This window comes from Anguilla anguilla, chromosome 3 (assembly GCF_013347855.1).
Source record: "Anguilla anguilla isolate fAngAng1 chromosome 3, fAngAng1.pri, whole genome shotgun sequence".
Classification (NCBI taxonomy): domain Eukaryota; kingdom Metazoa; phylum Chordata; class Actinopteri; order Anguilliformes; family Anguillidae; genus Anguilla; species Anguilla anguilla.
Window position 1 is genome coordinate 41831253 of NC_049203.1, and position 25516 is coordinate 41856768.

The 25516-nt window shown below is 46.1% G+C and overlaps 1 protein-coding gene across 4 annotated transcripts in view; it reads right to left on the reverse strand.

The window, feature by feature from the left end:
• bcl9 (BCL9 transcription coactivator) overlaps positions 1 to 25516 on the reverse strand; it is a 123909-nt gene that overhangs the window by 13123 nt on the left and 85270 nt on the right. For 3 of the 4 annotated variants that reach the window (XM_035409223.1, XM_035409224.1, XM_035409222.1), the window contains 3 exons: positions 23566 to 23646; positions 7056 to 7430; positions 3622 to 3956 (listed from right to left, as the gene is read on the reverse strand). In XM_035409223.1, the coding sequence (XP_035265114.1) occupies positions 3622 to 3956; positions 7056 to 7390 (670 nt within the window). In that variant the 5' untranslated portion in view covers positions 7391 to 7430; positions 23566 to 23646. The remainder of the gene's footprint in view (positions 1 to 3621; positions 3957 to 7055; positions 7431 to 23565; positions 23647 to 25516) is intronic. The other variant, XM_035409225.1, reaches the window with a different exon arrangement.

The following is a 25516-nucleotide window of genomic DNA, read 5'->3' on the forward strand; positions in this document are numbered from 1 at the left end:
CACACATATATGCACACACGCACACACACAGCACATACACACGCACACAGACAAGCGCACACACACACACAGTACATACGCGTGCACACACACGCACACACAGCACATACTCACGCACACAAACATGCACACGCACACACAAACACACATGAGGAGAGAACACTTCTAGCCTGCGTGCCAACACACACACTGCTCTGGCTCTGCCCACGCAATGCCACAGCACTTGCCTGTTGTTACAAGATGTAAGGATGGAGTTGCATCAGGTAGGAAGGGGAAAAAAATAACCCACACACAGTGACACACACACAAATACAAAATCCAGACAGAACAGAACCATGAGTTGGGTATATAAGCACATGGAAGCATTTTCCACTACAGGAATCTGAGGCCCAGACCATCAGACACCGCTAACATTAGCACGGTTAGCAGGCAGATCAATGTGGTTTCCATCGCTTCGCCCTCAATGCCTGCAGTACCAGAATTCACCAGAAGGGGTCCAACTGAGGAGGAAGACCCAGCTAAAGACACAGCCCCTCCCCAGCCTCTCTCTGACCCAGCTCCATCGCTTACTCCACTGCCTCTGGTCCAGCCAGCACCGAGAGACGTTTCCACGGCGATACATGCAGGGTGTGAATGTCATTTCAGCGTTCCGGTCCAGACGTAGCTGAAATGCGCGCATGCGGTCATACAGCCCTCCCAAGTGACATGTCACACAACATGCATTTCACAGACAGCACTGAGGCAACGAAACATGCGTTTCAGACCGTGCTGAACCAGCAGCGAAAGTGAAAGGAGGCTTGTGAAGCCTCTCTGGAGATTAGATTCTTCAGACATTGATCGACTTCACCACTTCAGTGGGGTCTGTGAATCATGTTTTTCCAAACACTTCTGAGGAAGCAATATGCATTTTTCAGAAACAGCCTTGTAGAAACAACATACGTTCCACAGACGGTGCTGAAGTAACATGCACACTTCACAAACAGCACTAAAGCAACTAGGGATGGGTACAAGTAATGATTGATGGCTCGTTGGATACGTGCCTGCTATCTTTTCTATTTTCTTAAAAAGGCTATGCGAGTACAACTACGTGCTGGTACTTGGCTCCATTTATTAATTTACCATTCAGTATGTAAAAAAAGAAGAAACTCACTAACATACAGCGTGTTTCTTAATCTAATATGAACAGAATAAAGGATATTGTATGCATGTATTTTGAAACACATGTTTGGATTGCAATTACGCTTTTTGTTGGTGAGCCATTTTACAAGAGCGGTAATGTACAAAGGGCTGAGCATTATGCAGTTTGAATACCCAGTGCTGAGGGAAATTGCCTGAGGCGAATTTACTACCTCCGTCAATTGTAATAAAAACACGCTTTTCAAAATGGAAATGCTACTTAGGTTATTCCAGCAAAAACCCATATCTTATAACACGCAGCAATGAACGCGTCTTTCTAGTTCCACAACCGGGTTACCTAATATTAAAATTCTGTTTGGTTTTAAGTCGAGATGGGCTCACAGTACATTTGTTATCACGGATAGCTAGCTAGCCAACTACTGAATTGTATTCAAAACGGTGGCTAAACTATAAACGTAGTCAGGCTTTAACTACACTAGCTGCTCTCAATACTTAATCATTCATGCACATCAAGCTGACACTGCTGCCAGTATGACATTGAAACTGTCGGCTTGCTCTTATTTATCTAGTCAGACTGTTCCGCATTCATTTAGAATGGTGATTGAACTTTTGCAGGAACTACTTCAAAGCCAGGCATATATAGAAAAAATAATGTGCACATCCCAGCCAATCAGAATTGAGTATTCAGCCAAACCGTTGTGCATAAGTTTTGTGGGCGTGTTACAATTGAGAGTAGAAAATAAATTCTTAAAGCTTAGCCTATTGTGTCTATAAGCACAGTCTGTGTCAGATATGATACACAGAATTGTATTATGGTGAAAAAACTTTGGTACTGATGTGCGTTGTCATGTTTGCATGCATTTTATACAGGAGTGGTGCTGCCTGGCCAAGTTATGTTCTAAAAACAGATGCTTCCGCATGCTAGGAATTGATTTGGAATCGAACACATTATGTAATTACTCGATCTGTGACATAACCGAAAATCTCCATCCCTAAAAGCAACATGCATTTTTCAGTCCGCGATAAAGTAACGTGCGTTTTTCAGAAGGTGCTGAGGTAACGCGTTTCAGAATGAGGCAGCGAAACTGAACTCAAAGAGGAGAGTGTATCCCTAACTCTTGAGGCTCCACAAGCCTCTTTACTGCAGGGCCAAAGAAAACATCCAAAAAAAAAAAAAAAAAAAAAAAAAAAAAAAAAAAAAAAAAAGGATGTACCAGGAAAGCACTTTACTGGGACAGGAAGGGAAGAAAGGGGGGCCGCTAACTCGACGAAACGACCTGCAGGCAAAGTAGTTACGGGACGGAGAAATCTCTTTCCGTCGCTCTCCCTACCATATGCAGCCAATCTCCTGCAGAGTCCTCCCAAATCCCCAGCCAGCTCCGCACTAAGGGCAAGAACTAGCAGGAGGGGATTTCACCAACTGTTCTTCGGCTCGCAAAATAATGGCGGCCTGTTATGTTGTGAAAAGCGGAAGATGGCTCCGCATTTCCAGCCACCTCCCACTGAAACGTAGGCATCGGGCTATCCACTCACGAGACGAGAGCCCCTGAAAGACACCCCCACCCCCAGCCCCGCGGTTACACCGATTGGCCACATTTCTTGGCGGTGGGGACACAAACCTTTCTGTGGGACAAGGTGCCAAAAGCACAAGCACACTGCAAAACTACCTGGCCACATCTGCACTGTGAATCTTCTCCTCCTTTACTGCTATTGAATTGCATGGTTTTCATCAGATTCCTCCATTCTGGATCTAGCCCAATGAGGAGAAACATAAGGCAAAATCAAAACGGCAGAAAAGACTGGGAAACAGAACTCCCCGTCCCCAGCGCTCATTCACGAGCTTGAATGCACAGGCTACAGCCCAGCGGCGCTCCAACCCAGCGCGGAGGAGCGCTTAAACGCCCCTTTCAGACCGAGCTGAACTGACCGCGCGTCCCGCGAAGCGCACAAAACGAGCGCGCGCCGCAGCGGCCAATCGGCTTTCCGCTTTCCTCAAAGAGACAGCGCGACATCGGCAAACGGACGGCAAGCTCGAAGAGGACGTCAAGCACTTCGACGCAAGATGGCGGTGAGAAAACTGCAGCACGGCGCCTGAGGATGGGAAAAAAACGCGGCGTCCGTGCTCACAAGGGCGCGTGCAGCTCCGACAGGCAGCTGCAGGACCGCGACACTGCATTTCCTGCACGACGATGCCGGGCTCAAAGCATGTTGCTGTTTTCCATGTGGCTGAGCAACACCGTGTGATCACAGTCTTTATATCACGCTCACGTCTGCACTAATCACAACGATCATGACTGAATCAAGTGGTGACACTGCCATAACTGTAGTAGCAAACAAGCACAGAAATGTTTTTTTCGGTGGGGCGGACTGACATGGCAGGTTACTGAAGGAACTGATATTAGACCAGAGCGCTATTAGAGGGCAGGGTACCAGAATGGGGGCAGGTCAGTATTTGTATTCGGGGGGCGTTTTGACTGTCCTTACCTTTCTGCTCCACCTCGTTCCCGGGTGTCCCCGTGTCCCGCTGCTCAAAAGATTCCACAGACGTGCTCCTTTCCCTCTTCACCTTGCCCTTGGCCCCGTTGCCCGAATTCAGGCCCTGTCCGTTTTTAAGTCCTAGGCCGCCCGCAGTCCCCTGGGGCCCTTTCGGGGCGTGGCTGCCGCTCAGTGTCTTGGGGTCGCACGGGGACGGCTGCGATTGGCCGCCCGTGCCCCCTTGCTTTCCCTGATTGGGCAGTTTGGAGTCCATTTGGGCGGCGCTGGAAGGAGACATCACAGGGGGTGACCGCACCATCGCCTCCTGCTTGGATTTTGGACTGCTGTCAGGAAAAGAAAAGAAAGACTGACGTGAGAATCGAAGAGAAATATCGAGCGCTCCTTTTTTTGTACACATGAGGAGGTTTCTATCCCCACATATCGGAGTGCATTTCTTTCCCGGTTGCCTCCCTAAGGAAACGGAAGCAGACAGCTCGACCATCCGAGCAGACAGTGAGGAAACGGTGTTCATTTCATTTAGGCCTCAAAGAGCCGAGGACCGAGTCTGTGTGTGTTTGTTCCAGCTCATTCGGCTGGCAGAACACTTCTTTTTTTGGCTGTTTTGCGCGTAAAAGTAAAAACAGGTCTTGTGAAGAGAAAAGGGTCTTAAGTCTGGGACTACGAATTAGTCAACGCCCAGTGAACACACACCGTACAGCACGGGGATGAACACAATCGAACGCTCACAGCCACACCCTGACACTCGCGAACACGCTGCTGTTTTTGGGACAGGGTTGACGCTGCTTTCGCATACTTGTGTGTGGCTCTACTTTAGCTGAGTTTTCTCCTTACAGGCAAACAGAGGCACGTGGGAATTTTTTTCCAGCAGGGGTGCTGGGAATCAACTCACAGTTTTTATTTTGGCGAGGGCGGGGGGGGGGGGGGGGTTTCAGAAGTCCGAACCAAAGAACTATGGAGCGGACAAATTCGACCAGGGGAGAGATTGTTCTCTGAAGCAGTGTCTGCCATTTTGCGCTTGAATTGCGAAAGATGGGGAAGCGGAACTACAGTGCTGTGGATTTAGACTGCTGGACTGTGCTGATCCAACCCCCAAGCACCAGACCCTTTTTCCAGCTGGGGCTGCTGTCACACCTGTGTTCCCATGATTATGGACATACAGAAACACTGTCCCATGCTCATCTACACGAACACACACATACATACAGACAACATACAGACAAGACAATCAACACAGACACAGACACACACGCAGACACAAACACACACAGACAGACACACATAGACAAACACAGAAAGAAAGATAGACAGACAAACACAGAAAGACAGAACAACAGAGTAATGGGGGACTGCATGCCCTTCTGCCCGCCTGTGCCTCTCTCTCCTGCTCCACGATTCAGCAGAAAAACAGAGGGGATGGTAGGGGGTCGGTATAGTCCCAGCGCCCTGAGCAAACACACTCTCTCCATACAACACATCCAATGACCAGGTCAGCGGAAGCTCCTAACACTCTAATTAGCTGTAGGGGAGAGCAGGACCAGATACCATTTGTAAGAGAAGATTACTTCCTGTTTCACCGGTAATTATTTCACTGTCTCCTATGCAGCTTAATGAGAGAGCGAGAGAGAAGGTAGATTACAAAACGAGACAAAGGCAGGAGTAAAAAGAGATCGTGAGTGCAAAATCAGAGGACAGAACCAGAGTTTTTACGTGTCTGAAAAAATCAATACATAGAATGACTGTATGAATGTTCTCCTGGAAGTGACATCATTGTGAGACGGCAAATGACTCAGTGGTGACCGGTGCAGAGATAACAGAAATAACAGCCTGTAAACTTTAAAATGTTTCCAGTGGTACTGCATGTACTCGCAGACCCCAGTTATCCATCCCTCATTACAGGCTGAAATATGCTGCGGAGCATCACCAACAAGCAGAGAGAAAGACAAACATCATTGCCATTTACCTTTAACCGTTTATTTTTGAAAAACACGACTAATTATGCCCATCTCTCCGAACAGTAATGCGGAAGGTCTTGTTTTTCGATCACCGCATTGTTGACAGAGCAGCAGTTAATTCGTAATCCAGGTGTAAGCCCTGTGCAAACAGGCCAGGTTAACAGCAGGCTTTTCCCCACACGCACGCGCGCACACACACACACACACACACACACACACATTAAATAATCTTTGTAACCTACATACCCAATCCATTCAGACACAGCTTAGTGTGCCATGTGGGAGTAGCTGAATTTGGGGTGGGTGGGGAACGTTTCTGATGAGGTCTGCAGCTGCAGGTACGCATAGCTTTTCATCAGCGACAGAGGGGAGTGACTTCTCAGCCACTGCATCCAAGCTTCAGACTCGCACGAACGCCACTCTGGTCCCATATGCAGTAAACCTGGACAAAGTGGCCATTTCTCAAAGGGTCTGAAGCTCAGGACTAAACCCCCACTGTGCGATTAAACCTGGGACAGACCCTGCAAGGGGAGGGAAGGCCAGTGTTTCGGGTCCTTCGCAATGCAGACCCTTCGGCTCCAAAAGCACTATTCTGTGAGCACCGACCTGGCAGATGCAACAGGACAGTGGGTCACCTTAAAAGGAGCCGGTTCCTTCCCAGCATCCTTGCCAAGTCGCTGCAGGGTTAAACCAGGTCACTTCTTCATGAACAGTTCTGAAAATCTAGCTAGTCTCTTCACTGATTTGTGTGTGCGTGTGTGTGTGTGTGTGTGTGTGTGAACTTTAAAATGGGTGTGCTGGTGCTCATCCACAAGCTAGCGTGCCATGGCTAATGCAACTGCATCCTGAGAGCCTAAAAGCTGTACGCATGCCAGAACCTTCTATGCCATACATACCCAACTCGACCTAGAGGGGGACGCTTGCTTCTTTGCTTCACCGAGATATACTCTACAGTTTTGTGATGTTCCAAACAGCTCCAAATTTGAATTTGTGACCAACACTCATTGTGGCACTACAATTCCCCACCAAAGTGATTTAGCCTGGTTGTGTCACACTGTTATCCTCTGACTTCAACCAGAGGAAAACCCAGCCCTTCAAAGTACAGTGCATTTAAAAAAAAAAAAAAAAAGTCAAAATCAGCACTTTAATGGAAAACAAATTAACACACTGCGACAAGATGGAGGCATTAACATGCAGGGACAAGATGGCCCTGTCTCCCCAAATTAAATATCTCAGAACTATCACCACACCAGCTGGGCCATTATTAAGGAGCAGTAAAGTACCGTGTGGGATCCACTTCCTGTCAAATCCTCTTCCTTTTACCGTGTATTATAATGAGCAGATGTGAGCGTGTGCCTTCATGTTGTTTGGCCCTCAAACATCATTCCAGCTGGCCTTAAGAAGAAGCGAGTGAACGGGGATGACCCCTTATTGACCTTTGACTCCTGACCCCGAGGCCCACCAGCTCACCTCTGAGTGTTTGCCGATGGGGAGTTCCTCACTTTGGGATTGCTGGAATGCATTGACGGAGATCCCAGGGAGGCAGAGGGTGGAGTCAAGTGCTGGTGTGGGCTGGGCGTGGGCGTGGCAGTGGGCGTGGCAGTGGGAGCAGCCTTGGCGCGAGTGCTCCGGGGCCCGGCGCTGGCGCTGACGCTGCTGCTGCTGCTGCTGCTGCTGGTGGTGCTGCTGGGACGGCCGTCCTTGGCCTCCTCCCTCTCCTTCTTAGGGCGCTCTTTCTTTCCGAAATGTGCTGCTGCTGCTGCTGCGGCTGCTGCTGCTGCTCTGTCGTCATGCAACTCCAGCATTCTCTGCGTCTCCCAGGAGCCCTCACAGGCCGTGGGCACCCTGCACAGACAGGACAGAGACGGGGCATTAACCGCAACATCCTTCACAGCACCCTGAGTCACCATCACGCCATGAGAAAAAAGCAACTCCACAAAGAGCCACAGAAAGACAGGGACCGCCACCCGCAATGAAACTCCAATCCACCCCCCACCCCCACCCCCCACTCTGACCTTCGCCCCTGTCCAGGAGGCTTTAAGGCTGGCACCGTTCTCCTCCCCATCCCACAATGCACTGTGCAGGCAAGCACCACCATTAGCCGGCGATCACAAATTCACTGATAATCTGGAGAAGAAACAACATCCTCTGCTTTCCTTTCTCTACTTATGTGCGTGCGCACTAATGTGCGGGCGTGCATACGCACACACACTCTTCTCCTAACAATATGAAAAACTACTGAAAAAGCAGCGCAGGCCGCTTACAGCTTCATCCAGCAAATAATTAGAGCAGCTTCCAAAAGGCTGCAGTGATGTAAGCAGCGCTCACGCTAGCCTCGGACCCTCAGGGCCGGGGCACTGAAACCAGCCGTGGAGGCAATGAGACTCCAGCCAATGCTAGAGCACGCTTACATTTACAAAGTAGCCGGGGGGGTGGGGGGGGGGGGGCACCTGCCACATACCCTTAAGCAAGGTACTTAAATTACTCCAGCGAATGCCCGGCCACATGAACAGAGAGTATTTAAAAACGCAAGCTATATAGGTCGCCCTGGGTGACGGCGTATGTTAAGCGAATTGATCGATTAAATAAGCTTTTTAATGGACACTGCACTGAGGATGCGCCACTCGGATACAACCGCACGGAGGTAACGCTACAGGGATCACGCTGAGATCATATTGCGCTAAAACACAGCACAACCCAGACTGCACAACATACAGAGCGGAGAACACTGATGTAGCACTAGACTATACACGCAATTTCACTTTAGGAGCAGGACAAACAGGACAATCGCCCAACAGGAGTTCAAAACAAACAAATTAAACTAGGTTCTCTAAAGGGACCAAGTGTTACTAATAATGTCACAGGAGACCGGCACTCTGCATCACTGTCAACACTTACAACACCTGCTACAATGAAAGCATGCCTTTCAGACCACGCTAAAATCTCCCCATGGTAAAAACAACAATCTCTCCCTCCCCCTCGTTTAAAAAAATGTTTGCAACTAGTCAATCCATAGCCTGAGAGAAATATGAAAAATCCATGTTTATCGACCAATCTTTCCAGTACTCCAGCTAGCCACATCTCTTTCCCTCCCCCCCCCCCCCCAACTCTGTCCATTAACATGTCAGAGAGATACCCGTCTCTGCGCCTCTCCAGAGACAGAATGTCCACCCACGGTGAGCTTGCCTGTCTCCTGCCCCGCCATTTTCCCATAATGCCCTGGCTCCGCGGTACGCCCCTGAACTCTGACCGCCGCCCTGCCATCCCCTGGCTCGGCTCTGCCGCCGCAGTCACGGAAGAGCTGGCACGCGCAGTCGCTGCTGAGGTAACCCCAGCTGCAGAGCTGCGCGCTCACACATAACATTTTTTACATGTGATTCATCAACAACAACAAAAAGAGTTCTCTTTTTCTTAAAGGGTCCTATCTGGAAAAGTATCCTGCTGGGTGACTGAGACCCCATCGACTCACTGTCGCAGTGGGTTCGCACTGGGCCAAGTAGGTCCAGCCCGGGCCGGATGCAGGGGCAAATGAGTGTGGCACACAGCTGGAAAATTCAGACCTTTTGCTAGTGTTCAGTTTGTCCAAAACTCAAACCACTGTAGATGAGTTTGAATATTCTAATATTTGCACACATGTACATGATTCAAATACATCAGAGTCCTGTAGTAATATTTATATCATACTGTCATTTTGTCTGAATGTAAATTTCATTTAACACCATAAATGACTTTTAATATTGACAGCGTTAAAGCTTACAGTCCATTGTGTTTAGTGACAAGTGGGACAGAATAATTGCAGTTAATGCATTCACTGGCAACATTCCCTAAGTTTCAGAATTTTACCTGGACTAAAGTTAACATTAAATGCAAGCTGACACGGCAATTCAAAGAAAAAAAACTCTTCTTGTTTGCCAACATTACATTCTTTTGTTTTGGCATTTTGACAGCAACTTTTCCATCAAGCTTTAATTCTTAAAAATACATGTTAACAGTTAGCTAGTTAGCTTAGGTCATTGGTGCGTAAATGTTAGCTTGTTTAACTCTGCTGTAAGATTGAGACTGAACTGTTTCCACTCTCCTAAACCTAACCTAGCCATTACAAATTTTAGCATGCTGTTAAATTTCACGAGTCTGAGAAGCAAAGTTTATATACATATTAACCTATTGTTAAAAAAGCAAAAAAGGTAAGGTAGCAATTAGGGGTGTACGAAAATATCGATACACTTGAGTATTGAGATATTATGTTTTGTGATCGATTCTCAAAAACACTATCGATTTTTAATTAAGAGTTTACATGCAAAGATTCATGGCAGACAGTGGTTCATTTTGTGTTGTGTTGTTGTGTTGTTCATTGTTTAAACCCCCGACCGCTAGAAAGCAGTGTTGCAATCTATCTTCAGCCATTTGACTCTTTCGCTCCAACGTAACAATGTAAACTAAGACAGGAAGTAGCGACAGGAAGTTTTTTTTACTCAGATTTTATGCATATGGTGGTGGGTTCTTCATACTATGACAGTTTTCCTAAAATTAGATTTAAAATCGCAATATACCGCAATATATTGAATCATAACCCCTGTATCATGATACGTATCGTATCGCCAGATTCTTGCCAATACACAGCCCTAGTAGCAATGTGACTGCACCCAATTTCTAGCGCACATGTCATTTTGCTATGACAGGGAAATTTCACGAAATATAAATATAAAAATAATGCCACACACTTAACAGTGTCCTTGCATGCCAAGCTTATTCATTTTAAGACTCTCCCATTTCTCCTGTATTGCGAGTTGCTCCAGATAAGAGCATCTGCTAAATTAATGCACTGTAATAATAAGCTACTCGCAGTTTAACTCTCGCTAGTGAGTTAGTTTTAGTAAGCCTTAATTTTACCCATTTCAGCTAGCTAGATTATTAAAGTAGCAGTTAAATAAGGTTTCCCCAAAAATAATATAGTTGGCTAGTCTGCAGTGGCATTTGGCAACTTATGAGTGAGGTGGCTGGCTAACGTTAGTCGCTTCTAATTTTCATCTGTTCTTTGAATCTGTTCTGTTCAAACCAGCAGTGTGCCCGCACTAACCACTAATGCATTTCCTTTTCAGATAGCGGTCTACTAAAATGCTGCCTAATCAAGCAAGGAGCGTCCTTTGGTTTTGGGTCATACGGTTTCATATCTAGCTCGCAAAGGAAAAGCACAGTAGGCTAATACAACAGTTAAGAAATCACTTCATAATCGACAACATAATTAAGACTGATCTTACATGTATATACAGCATTCATTCTTAACTGGCACAAACTATTTTATTATTACTTTCCCTGTCATACACACCCCTAATGGTGTGTAAAGTTATTCAAAATGATATGCCTTTCAAAAAAAAAAAACTATCTTAAAGAGCCCAATGGCCATTCAACATGCTACTGCGCATACTTTAGGTTTTTGACCAGCTAACAGCATGCTAGGGTAAGCATGGGGGTAGGCCGGGGTGTAATAGTCAGCGGTGGGGTGGGGGGGGGGGGGGGGGGGGGGGGGGGGGGGGGGGGACCCAAGGAGACAAATTTAGAAGGCCTATTTGTGCAAAACGTACACCTAACAAAATCCCAAACACGATTCAGTGAAAAACATTAGGACAAACTGTGGAGAGTGGGGGGATGGTGTAATCGGCAGACCAAACAGACTATTGCCAACTTCAAAAGGCCTGGTAGACCCATTTCACACATTGCCACTTTTCCTTTGTGTTTGTTCACACCACACTGGTGAGCACATCACAGTTTACAGCAGCACTTTCCAAAAATAAAACATTATAAAGAAAGAAAAAGGAGGGAAGAATTTTTTTTTTGCCTGATATTTACAAACACAGTATCATTTCAAACATTTCAACTAATTTCTGTGGGCTCTGGCCATGTAAAAATGTGTCTGAGTGTGTGTATGTGTGAGTGTGTGTGTGTGTGTGCATGTACAAATGCACATATGTAGAGTGCATGTGTGCCTTGCATAGGACTCCTTACACTCAAATACCTGTACTCCACATCATCTAGACTACATCACAGGTGCTGTTGGCATTGTGTGTGCGTAACATGGCCAGCAGTGCTAGCCTGCCCCACAGCTAGATCACACCTCCCTTCCATATGGAGCCGGCACAGGTTGTCGCCAGAGGCATCCGCTTCCCACAAACTCTGCATCAGAGACCTAACGGATACCGTACATTTTTCCTCTTCCCTTCATTCCCTGGTTAACAAGCAACTAATTAGCGTTACGGCTGTCACGCAAAAGCAGTAGTGACAGGCAGAGGGAAACGGACAAGCAGACTTTTTTTTTATTTTTACACCCGATAAAGAAGCTAAAATGTCGCTCGCGCTGCACATTGGGTTTGAATTCGTACAGCGGCGAAAGATAAAGGCGGTAAACAGCCTAATGAAGGGCTCTGTCAAACCCTGCACCTCGCACTGAATATGAATATTAACAGCTCCCATCCCAACAGAAGAGAAAATCTATTAATCATCTCAAACGGGGAGAAGGCACGGGGGGGGAGTTTCCTCCTTTTATCAACAAGGTTCCGTTGCGCTCCCCTGAAAGGAGAAGGGTTTGCGAAACTCAGGAGATTATTGTAGTTCTGAGGGGGGGGGGGGAACCGCCACCACCCAGCATGTGCTTACGGGGACGTCTGAGCCTGGGAGAAAGGCGCTTTTTTTTCTTCAGCTCTGTTCCAGTGAAGCAAGGGCACAGTCACCATGGCAACGGCAGAGGTGTCTGAATCGGAGTGACTCGGAACACAAAAAAAAAAAAACGGCCGGAGAGAGAGTGTCATCATCTCCAGAACACGGACGTGCACACGCTCACGCGCGCACGCACCAACGGTGCTGCAGTACGCTACAGCTTATATAGAGAACAAAATATGACATGTACAATGTTCTGTACTAATGGTATTATGTCTGCCAAATGATAGGCTCCCGATGGAAAAATATTTGCAGATTGAAATATCCCCAGACTGGGGGAACTGAACCAATAGAAGAGTAAGCAAAAACATTTCAATGCGATGATTTTCCCTATTTGCTGCTGACATGCATGATTAACTAAAGGAATTCAGTAACTGCAGGCAACAACACCTGAATTGAATGCTGAAATGTTGCAAAATGCTTTAACAAGGCTGTCAAGGAAACTTGTTCAGGAAATCTCAGCAAAGAGTGGTTGGTGTCAACCAGCGATCACTGAAAAGTATTTGGAGTTTTGCTTTTTCACTGTGCAGGTCAGTGATGTGATGCCTACTACAGCGCGGGTCAGTGATGTGATGCTTACTACAGCGAGGGTCAGTGATGTGACGCTACAGCGCGGGTCAGTGATGTGATGCTTACTACAGCGCGGGTCAGTGATGTGATGCCTACTACAGCGCGGGTCAGTGATGTGATGCCTACTACAGCGCGGGTCAGTGATGTGATGCCTACTACAGCGCGGGTCAGTGATGTGATGCTACAGCGAGGGTCAGTCATGTGACACTACAGCGAGGGTCAGTCATGTGATGTTACAGCGCGGGTCAGTGATGTGACGCTACAGCGCGGGTCAGTGATGTGAGGCTACAGCCCGGGTCAGTGATGTGACGCTACAGCGCGGGTCAGTGATGTGATGCTACAGCGCGGGTCAGTGATGTGATGTTACAGCGCGGGTCAGTGATGTGATGCTACAGCGCGGGTCAGTGATGTGATGCTACAGCGCGGGTCAGTGATGTGACGCTACAGCGCGGGTCAGTGATGTGATGCTACAGCGCGGGTCAGTGATGTGATGCTACAGCGCGGGTCAGTGATGTGATGTTACAGCGAGGGTCAGTGATGTGACGCTACAGCGCGGGTCAGTGATGTGATGTTACAGCGCGGGTCAGTGATGTGATGTTACAGCGGGGGTCAGTGATGTGATGTTACAGCACGGGTCAGTGATGTGATGCTACAGCGTGGGTCAGTGATCTGATGCTACAGCGCGGGTCAGTGATGTGACGCTACAGCGCGGGTCAGTGATGTGACGCTACAGCGCGGGTCAGTGATGTGAGGTTACAGCGCGGGTCAGTGATGTGATGCTACAGCGTGGGTCAGTGATGTGATGTTACAGCGGGGGTCAGTGATGTGATGTTACAGCGGGGGTCAGTGATGTGATGTTACAGCGCGGGTCAGTGATGTGACACTACAGCGTGGGTCAGTGATGTGACGCTACAGCGCGGGTCAGTGATGTGACGCTACAGCGCGGGTCAGTGATGTGAGGCTACAGCGCGGGTCAGTGATGTGATGTTACAGCGGGGGTCAGTGATGTGAGCCTACAGCACGGGTCAGTGATGTGACGCTACAGCGCGGGTCAGTGATGTGACGCTACAGCGCGGGTCAGTGATGTGACGCTACAGCGCGGGTCAGTGATGTGATGTTACAGCGGGGGTCAGTGATGTGAGCCTACAGCGCGGGTCAGTGATGTGATGTTACAGCGGGGGTCAGTGATGTGAGCCTACAGCGCGGGTCAGTGATGTGACGCTACAGCGCGGGTCAGTGATGTGACGCTACAGCGCGGGTCAGTGATGTGAGGCTACAGCCCGGGTCAGTGATGTGAGGCTACAGCCCGGGTCAGTGATGTGATGTGATGCTACAGCGCGGGTCAGTGATGTGAGGCTACAGCCCGGGTCAGTGATGTGAGGCTACAGCCCGGGTCAGTGATGTGACGCTACAGCGCGGGTCAGTGATGTGACGCTACAGCGCGGGTCAGTGATGTGACGCTACAGCGCGGGTCAGTCATGTGATGTTACAGCGAGGGTCAGTGATGTGACGCTACAGCGCGGGTCAGTCATGTGATGTTACAGCGAGGGTCAGTGATGTGATGTTACAGCGCGGGTCAGTGATGTGACGCTACAGCGTGGGTCAGTGATGTGATACTACAGCGCGGGTCAGTGATGTGACGCTACAGCGCGGGTCAGTGATGTGATGTTACAGCGCGGGTCAGTGATGTGATGTTACAGCGCGGGTCAGTGATGTGATGCTACAGCGCGGGTCAGTGATGTGATGCTACAGCGCGGGTCAGTGATGTGACGCTACAGCGCGGGTCAGTGATGTGACGCTACAGCGCGGGTCAGTGATGTGATGTTACAGCGCAGGTCAGTGATGTGACGCTACAGCGTGGGTCAGTGATGTGATACTACAGCGCGGGTCAGTGATGTGACGCTACAGCGCGGGTCAGTGATGTGATGCTTGCTAAAGTGTAGGTCAGTGACGTAATGCTTCCTACAGCGCGAGTTAGCCAGCCTGAACATCTCTGCTACTGAGTGGGTTAGCGACACATCGGCTATAGTGACACACCGGTTAAGGCACAGGTTATTAAAGTAACCGTTACTGTGTGGGTTTGTGATATGAGCTCTACTGTGATGCATGTTAGCAACATGGCTCCTACAACACGGCTTGGTGAGGTGACGTCGCGCCTGATACAGCACAGGTTAGCCACACATGGCGGCTCGCTGAAGTATTTTCATTTTTAGCCAGGCAGCCAGCAGGAAGGAACATGAGGGGAGAGGTGCGGGAGCCTGGACCGCAACCAGAAGCTCACCGGATCGAATCCTGGGTGGAATGCCAACGCACCCTTCAGCAAAGTACTTCATTTGCATGGTTTACGCACTGCACATATCCAGCTGCATAAATGGATTATCCTGACTGTAATTTCCATATGTCGCCCAGGGCATCTGCTAAGCAAACTGATAAGAAACAAACAAAACACTTCTGCAGGGATACACAGTCTCACAAAGCCATCCTCAGGGCTCCTATAGAGGGAAAACATCTTTCAAAGAACCACCAAGTGATTAATACACTCCTCTATGTACACAACCCAGACAGAGCTAAACGCAAAATGATTTATTATTCTTTTTTACCATCTTTACGGTTTCTGTTTTAACATTTCATAAAATATTTCTCCGCAGAAAGCAAATATGAATGAATCCAAACCTAAAATGTAAAATCTGATAACACTTTAGAAGAAACCGTGTCTCAATGGAGCCTCACTCTGTAAACTGAATCCAACATAAGATGTATAGGATTTCAGTTCTTATTACATTAAACAATGGGTTAAATGTACACAATAGTGTCCTCAACACACGAACACATGCGCAAGAGCCGAAGACGTTTATCGCTCTTCCGTCTGTAAAAAAAAAGAAAAAAAAAAGCCACCCTGAAAAAATCATCCTAGAAAGGAGATAGGCGAGTTTGATTAATCACTATGGACACTGCATGTACACAGAGCCATAAATTAAAACCATTCAGCACCAATTAACAGGTTAGCAGGAGACAGGGTCAACAGCAGTGCAACACTCACACTCTCGTTAGTGCTACAGAAGGCTGACTGAGGCTGAGAAGCAGGCAGAAACCCACCCAGCATCTCTCACACTCAGACACACAAACAGACAAAAGGAGCAGCACGCACGCACACACGAACGTCGCACACACGCATGCACACGCACACTCCCACAGCCGTCACACACACATCGTGTGCACAGCACACGGGCACACACTCACACTGAGACATAGCCTACACGCACAGGATCCCCTTTTTGAAACCTGTTTGTGGCCGCTGGCTAAAAAAAGGCCCGCCGATCTACCAGGCATATTTATGCAAATCCCATTCCGAAGCGAAGCCATAACTCATCGGTGATAAACTCTCTTCCTCACTCTCCATTTCTCCCTCGCTCTCTCCTCCCTTCTACGAGCACGGCTGCCTGCAGGGACAAAGGCTCACACACGTCGCTTACGAGCCAGCCCAGAACTGCAGGATTATAGACTGCACAGCCATTACAGCCTGACCAGCCACAGACAAACCCTGACTGCGTTTATTCATGCACTGTACACAAACACATGTACACACACACACACGTCTGTGCACATTTAAACACACGTACAATCCCAGAAATGCAAATATATTTCCAATCCCATAGCCCAACCAGTGCTGTTAACAAAAGGTGACAAGAGAAAAATGACCAGTTAATCCAGTATCTCCACAATACCACTTCTAGCTTCACTAGAACCTATCTATCCCACAATCCTCATCTCTAATCCTCTATATTGTTCCAAATCCTTCAGTCTGACTGAATCTCTATCTAACGATCCCCTACTCCGCTCCAAACAGTCTTGTCTGATCCAATATCTATCCCACAATCCTCCACTCTCTGCTCCAAAAATCTTTCAGTCTGATCCAATATCTATCCCACAATACTCCTCTCTGCTCCAAACATCCTTCACTCTGATCCAATAAATATCCCATAATACTACTCTCCACTCCAAACATCCTTCAGTCTGATCCAATATCTATCCCACATTACTCCTCCCTGCTCCAAACATCCTTCAGTCTGATCCAATATCTATCCCACAATACTCTCTGCTCCAACCACCCTTCAGTGTAATCCAATATCAATCCCACAATACTCCTCTCTGCTCCAAACATCCTTCAGTGTGGTCTAATATTGAAATGAGTTGCATTGTATTCTATGCTGTGCTGCAAATCTCTGGGCCAAGCCTCCCTTGAAAGAGATTTGTAACTCAATGGGACTCAGTGGGATAAAGGATACATAGACAGAAATCCAAAATCAAAGAATCCTCCTACATCTGCTCCCAACAGCCTTCACAGAGGAAATCAATTCATTTGGTATGCAGCTCTAACAAAGGCATCACCCATCCACCAAATCAGCCACTGCATTTGTTAAATACGTTCATTTCATCTTTCATTTCCTCTCCATCTCCATCCCCCACCTCACACTAGAGCAGGGGTGCACAACAAGGGCCAATCCATTTCAGGATTTTGTGCCAACATCTTGATCTGACATGTGTATAAGCACCAGCTACAGCCGCGGACTGCAAGTGTATCCTAGAGATTTCACTGTGCTCAAGTACAGAAGTGAAGCAGCATAGTTTATAGAGCTGTAAGAAATGGTAATCGGTTGGAGCAAAGACCAGCACACAGATCGGCCCTCCAGGACCAGAGTTGTGCACCCCTGCACTAAAGCCCTTCTGAGGGAGGAGACACCAGTCCTGGTCAAATACACAGTTAGCTTAATAGTGCAGTGCGGCAGTCTTATCCAGGTTCACTGGGTAACACTACAGCTCTGTGAGTGCAGTATGACTGACCCTCCAGCGTAGTGCTAAGCATATGCAATGTAGCCAAATGTGGTGTGACGACCCCACAGTGCCACTGCTCCAACACACAGCTTTTATTATCCAAGAAAACCCATATAAAATAGCATTTTTCAAGGAATATCTGGCTAGCACCTTAAGGGGGAGAAAGCTCTACTGAGCAGCATCCTGCTATGTCCATGTGTACACTGAGGGCTAAGGCTGAACACCACCCCTTACTGCCTGCAACACCGAACACGTCCAATCACTGCAACCCACTCATCTCCCCATTCAATATTATGCTCATCCTTGTAGTCTCATTCGGTATGCGATATGCTTATCGTGGATCAGCCAGCAGGCAGAAATTACATATACTGACCTGAAGCCCATTCTGGGAACATTTCCCGAGCATCTCTTAGCTCCACTGACACACATCAAGAATGAAGACAATAAAGATAAACTGTCAGGAACCGAAGCTTCTTTCCGTGGAGGCAAAGTCGGGACAATGTAGGAACTCAACACAGAAACGCTTTACAGAAGAAAGTAAAAGTTTATTGTAATCATTGGCCAGCGGGAAGACACAAGTTTGCGTCACAGTAACCCTCCTCGCACTGGTCTTCTATACTGGTCTAAATGCCCTCAAATGGCCTGACATGACGCATATGTGTCCACCTTATCTGGGCCAAGCCCAGTGACTAACGAGTGGCTCTCTCTGTTTAGGAATAACATAGGCTTTATTCACAAACACGGTTTTACATCTTGTACCGTACCCGATACCTTACGGCGCCTTATGATCCAAACACACAGGGCAAAGATAATACAAGGGAAACATTATACATTTCCGCAAAATGTATTTTTCCATGGAACAAGACCCCGATTAATATGAATAATGTACTTGCATATCAATAACCTGAAGACATAACTACAGGAAGTGGAGGAATTATTGAAACATCAAAATTAGTTAATAATGAGCTCTAGCAGAGAGTGTGAATTCGCGTACATTGTACATATGCTGTCCTCCCAGCTCTTTCTCTGCGTCCATGTGACCTGGATGCCCATGGCAGGGCAGGCCCAATGGAAACAGGCCAGCCAATCAAAGCTCATATTTTCCCAGCTGTAAAGGTGGCATCTACTGTACATCAAACTGAGAGCCAATGGCAGCTACTGAGCTGGAGTGTGCTGATAAGTGGGTACCCAGACTGGCTAGCTTCATTGGCTATTCCCTCTCCCAGAAATCTCCTGCCTGCTAGTGCTACCTCTGCTTGGGGGGCTTCTTAACAATATGCACCACAAAATGGTTTTCAGAAAAAAACACAGGGGTTAATTATTGGCTATTTGTGTATACAGCCTCAATTCACTGGCTGTAGAGTACAGGTAGGTACATGCCATGTGTGCCATCAGTTGCATATGAGATGTAGCAGTTAAAGCACCGCCTCGCTCCCTGTCTCAGGCTGGCGCAAGCCTGCATCCTGTCCCTTCAGCGGAAAAGCGGTAATGGAGATTTATCCGCAGCAGCATCAGAGCAGGAGCCTTCTCCCCCGCCTGCTGTTATTGCCCACCTGCCCTTAGCCCCTTCACCGCCGCCCCACACCTGCTCTGTCCTTCACTGACATCCTCCGCGAGCAGCAGCTGCCTTCAGCTGGCTTACTCCCCCCACAACGGTCTCCAACCTTCCTGACAATCTCCGACCAGGGAAAACCACGTATACACAAATACATTTATCAGCATGGAAGTACCAAGGTAAAGCCAATTACTCCAGGTACAGCCAATTACTCAAAATGCATGTCAATGCAGAGTGCTCCTGCAAAGCTCAAAACAGAAAAAGGGAAATTGAAAATAAAATAACAAATACCAGATACTAGAGAGAGACACTGCAGGTAACTACTTACACCAAAGTTGTAAAATAATAGTTCACTTCCCAGTGTTTCACGATATTATTTCAGTTTTAGTGTACATTTTTGGTTGGCAAAGACAGTTTCTGAATGCAGAGTGAAGGATATTTTAGACAAGTTTCTGCTGGCTTTACAATGGCTGCTACAGAGCCATTCAAATTTGCAGTCTAAAGCAAGACAAACGCACTTTGAGAAACTCCAAAGCAACTTATACAGCGAGCTTATGCTTGCAGAGGTTGAGTTTCTAATACCAGCTCATTCTTTAAAATAACATTTTATCTTATTTTGAGTTGTAGCCATTTCCTATGGCACATGCAACCTAAAACTGAAGAAAGTTGTGGAGCGGCTTCCTCCATCAACATTACTACACTTTTCCTTGAACCGAGAAGTAAAGACGTATCAGCACTTCATAAAAAATCGATATTTATGTTCATAATCAACCCATAGTCAAGCCGAAGTCCCTTTTTGGTTTATTGTGGCCAAGTCTATCAAGCTTTCGCCTACGAGCATCTTCACACCGGATAAAAGCCTTAGGCCTAATGCTTATAGTAACGCATTTTAATATAATCAATCAATTTAAGCTCAAAACCAGCAACTGTTAAATAAGAAACTTACAGGTACATCAAGGTCACAATACATCACCATTGTTGCTGTGATTCATCCGTGATTAGCTGCCTAGCAATGGCTAATACTGGTTTCATCCAGCTCACTGATGGAATTGGCCACTTGGCACACCAGTATCCAAGTGGTAAAAAAAAGCACCTTGGCTTCTCATCATGGTACCTTAGACACATCCAAGAATTATAATTTATGAGGGAAAGACAAAAATACTCAACTCAAATAGAGTTCAAGATGCTGTTAAATACAAATCATTAAGTTTCATTACAGACCCTATTCCCTCTGCCACCATGTTGATTTGAATTCTGACAGACCAGCACTCTAGAATCGAGTGGGACATTAACTTCAGCATCGTTGCCTGTGACCTTGATGACACCAACAAAGTTGAAAACTCCAATGTTCCAGGGTCACAGTTGCTGCTGAACTGAAGACAGTGGAGCAAGTAGGAAAATCTTTTGAGAACTCTATAGTGCTCAACATTCCTATATATTTTAGTACATGAGCACTTGTGCCCATGCCTACTAAATATCCACCTCTGCAGCAAAAAAATGTCATATCATGCTTGATTACAGGATTTACAGCTAGCCATCTCACTTCCTGGCAAAATGATAACATTAGGGGCTTGCAAACTTTTAGCATAAGTCTGGCAGCAGTTGAACTTGAAAGTGAAACAGAATATTAACACTATTTATTAAACAGGGTGTAGACTGGGCAACCATAAATGCGAATGTAATTCTCGGCTATTTGCAAATTGTTTTGATTACTTATCATTTCAGATTTCCATTTTTCCGTTGCTTTGTTTCATGCATTATGACTCTTGAAAAATTACCAAATTAATTTTACCAAATTTCTTTGGCCAACAAATTTCTTTTGCATTTTGCGTTCTGCACTGGTATAATTACATTATAGCTAGCTGCCTACTGTCAGCGATTGGCATGAATTGTTACTTGCTAGTTGCTACTGCCATTTCCGCAAGAAAAAAACAGAATTAGAGAAATAGCTCATTATGAATGGAGAGCATACAAGTCCTATTATTTGGTGTGAGCAAAGTTAAACATAAGTTGCCTTCAGATCAGAAGATCAATGTTTTTAGGAATTTTGCTCATTTTAAGGGATACAGAACAATTTATTAAATACCCACACCAAGTTTGACCACCTCCATAACAACCACCCATAACAACGAATCATGCTTTTTGTTGGTTCATTCATTCGCTAGCTCTTGCTTAGCTACCAAAAAGCCATTTACTTAATAGCTGACTGATATAGGCCTACATAAAGGTCAGATTGTGCGTGGTGGATTATCCCAAAAGGGAAATGGTCAAAATGCATTCCATTCCCAAATCCATTAAGTCCAATAAAGTCCATTGCAACCTCATTATTTGTATTGTGCTTGCATGATAAGCATTTGTGGATACTAGTGTATTTAATGGTTTGCGTTTAAAAGAAACAAAACACAAACACATTAGTTAGCCTAATAACAGGCCTGATGTTAGAGACCCAGCCAGTCCAGAAATTCCCCAGCCAAATAGGGATCCGAGACTGTTCATTATGAAGGCGGAGAGGCACGGGGGCTAACCTTCAAAAATGACTAAAGGAATGACCACTGCAAATGTATCAAATCCAGATACTGATGAATTATTAAAGAAAATATCAATTAAATCAACAAGTACCTGGATGGGTTATTAGATATTTCTCATTAAATGGTACAGGCCACCCTATTTTCAAGCCCCATGCATCCAGAGCTGTGAAAATTCACTTCCCCGCAGCATCTAGCCGGCATGTTTCAAATTCAAATCAAGTACAGCAAAGTACTAGAACGGCAAATTGCTTCAGTTATGCACAGGCCCAGCAGCAGAATGAATATGGCGGAAGGGCATTTGATTGCCCGGGAGACTAAATGCATTTTGCGTTCGAGAATATTCTAGTAAGTCCGGTTATATGTACGGTACATTGTATAAATCTAATGATTAATAACTAGTCTTGATTGTCTACAAGCAACCAAAGGCAACTTTTCAAGGCCACTCGGACTGATGTTAAAATTGGACAATACAATCCAGCATCATTTCATTGTCATTGTTTCACAGACAGCCAACATTTTAAGGCCATTATAAAGAATATTAAATACAACATATTATGGGCATTATTAATAGGCCTCATGATTTTCAGTATTCAAACTGAAATGGTGAATGCATGTTCATGGCCATTCCAGTCGGTGTTGAGTAATGAAGACCAGGTTCACTCCACTGGTCAAAACATGCAAGTGATATAACTGCAAGAATGTGTCCTGTGGAGCTTTAAAAAACAAAAAACAAAATGTACTTCCAAACCCAATTCTGGAACACAATGGCGTGGTGCCACACCTGTGACGTTAGGCCAAAGATCCCTGCATACCAATGTGACGTCATTGGCTCACAGAGTTGCATACGTTTATGCTTCTGAGACAAACACACATTTGACTCCAGCTCCTTTTTACTCTTGAATGCCAGCCATTTCAAATATTTGCCGTGAACTTTTAAACTGTTCCGCATTCCCAACAAGCATTTCCGCTGTGCCGATGGCTCTCCCCAGCAGAAGGCCTGGCTTGCACAGTGCCGGCTGCCAGAGTCCCCAGCCAGGCACCGCATCTAGTCGTCACGATGCCAACGTGCTTCCCCGCCTATCGCTACTGCCACCCCAAAAAGAATGCTTTCGATTTAGTCAACCGCCAGCACTGCGCTGCAACATCTGAGAATTCAATTAAAAACTGGAATTAAAATGGTGACCAGCACAGAAATATGCTCTAACTGATGCAGCTAAGAAGGAGAGGCAAACCAAAGAGTGGAACCTCTGTGATTCATGGCAGAGAACCTTTCATTATTCATCAATAAGAAGCTATTATTGCTCCAGTTACTGTGCAACAGACTGAGGAGATTGACAACCTCATTGGACCACATGCAAAAAGTTGCTCTACCGCTCAACACTATTCACCATTTCACCTGCTTATGCACCTGATATCAAAACTACACCATTCACCATTTCACTTGCTTATGCACCTGATATCAAAACTACACCATTCACCATTTCACCTGCTTATGCACCTGATATCAAAACTACATCATTCACCATTTTCACCTGCCTATGCATCTGATATCAAAACCCACACCATTCACTACGTTCACCTGCCTATGCACCTGCATGTCAAAACTATATCACTCCCCATTTGACTTGCCTATGCAAGTCAAATGGGGAGTGATCACTTGCCTATGCACCCGATATCAAAACTAGGCCATGTCCCATTTCATCAAGATAAGCACCTGCTGGGGTGACAAGTAGTCCTGTGCCCCTGCAAACCGCCTCCTCGCAGCATTAGCCCAGGTACTCACCATGTCCCTCTGTGTCACGATATAGCTGTCGCCATATCTTCTTCAGCACAGCAACTGGACACGCAGACCAAACTCTGGAATCTGCAGGGGCGAAGAGAGAAAAACACAGCATTACACACAAAGAATCAAGGCACTGTGTAATGCAGTGTGCATAATGCCAAAACCCACCGTTACGCACTGCAAATTGGACAAGGAGTCAAACTACAATACGGTTTCACACTGAATAAAACCACAACACATTGTACTAGACACTGTGAATAAAACCACAACACACTGCATTACACACTGAATAAAGCCACGACACACTGCATTACACACTGTGAGTAAAACCACAACACACTGCATTACACACTGTGAATAAAACCACAACACACTGCATTACACACTGAATAAAACCACGACACACTGCATTACACAATGTGAATAAAACCACAACACACTGCATTACACACTGAATAAAACCACAACACACTGCATTACACACTGAATAAAACCACGACACACTGCATTACACAATGTGAATAAAACCACAACACACTGCATTACACAATGTGAATAAAACCACAACACACTGCACTCCACACTAAGGATCAGATAACAACACACACAACCCATCTTCACAAACAATCAACCTCACAGCATCACAAACCCAGTCTGCACTGCATTTTATTGAATGAAACACTATGAACTGTACCACATAAGGCAAGACTGGAACACACACACACTGCTACATACCCATAAAACACAGACTGCCACATAAGGGGTCACACAAAACCGAGGCAATCCTAATCAGACCCAAAAGCAGTTACATACAACCCTGCTCATTTGACATCCATCTAAAAAAAGGTGCTATGGGCATCACAAAAGGTCAAATATACAACACACAGGCTAACCAAGGCTACATTTATTGGCTGCACAACAAAGAGAATGTTTTGACTGGCCAGGTCTTCACCAAGCATGTGAGCGCACGTGTGCATGCGTGCATGCGTGTGTGTGTGCGTGTGTGTGTGAAGATGAAGTGGTCTTTTCATCTAAATAAAATGTTTGTTGTGACTGCAGAGTAAGATTAAATCAAAATAATGCTGCATTATCTGAGGTTACATGGCACCACCATGGTCATTTTGGCATTCTCCATAGCCAGCAGTGACACACACAGTTATGCCAACTGAGTACAAAAGGCAACAAAAATCCACTACTCCCACTATGCACCTTAGACATGGGTCTGTGTATTTTGGTATACAGTTAAATGCAAAAGTATTGGTACAGTGACAATTTTAGTTTTGGCTCTGTAATCCAGCCCACTGGATGTGAAATGAACCAATGGATATGAGGTTAAAGTGCAGACTGGTCATTTAATTTAAGGGTATTTACATCCATATCGAATGATCCGTGGAGGAATTACATAGTCCCCCCATTTTAAAGGACCAAAAGTAATTGGACAAATGAACAATCTTAGAAGTCACATTTAGTACTTGGATGCAAATCCTTTGTATTCAATGACTGCCTGAAGTTTGCAACCCACAGACATCACCAGATGCTGAATATTTTCCCTGGTGATGCTCTGCCAGGTCTGTACTGCAGCCATACTCAGTTCCTGTTTGTTTCATTTGCCTTCTGTCTTGTCTTCAGCGAGAGAAACACATGTTCAATTGGATTCAGGTCAGGTTATTGACTTAGTGGTTTACTAGAAGTTGCATCTTGCGATGAACCCTCTGAGGTTATGCTGGCATAGTCTTCTCTTTATGGTAGTCCTTGAAACATCTATGCCTATATCCTGGAGTGTTTGTAATCTATTTGATGGTTGGAAATTGGTTTTTCTTTGCAAATGAAAGTATTCTTCAGTCATCTACCACCGTGGCCTTCTGTGGGCTGCCAGGTTGTTGGCTACTGCTGAGCTGACCAATGCGTACTTGCTTCTTATCAATATATCAACCAGTTGATTGTGACATAC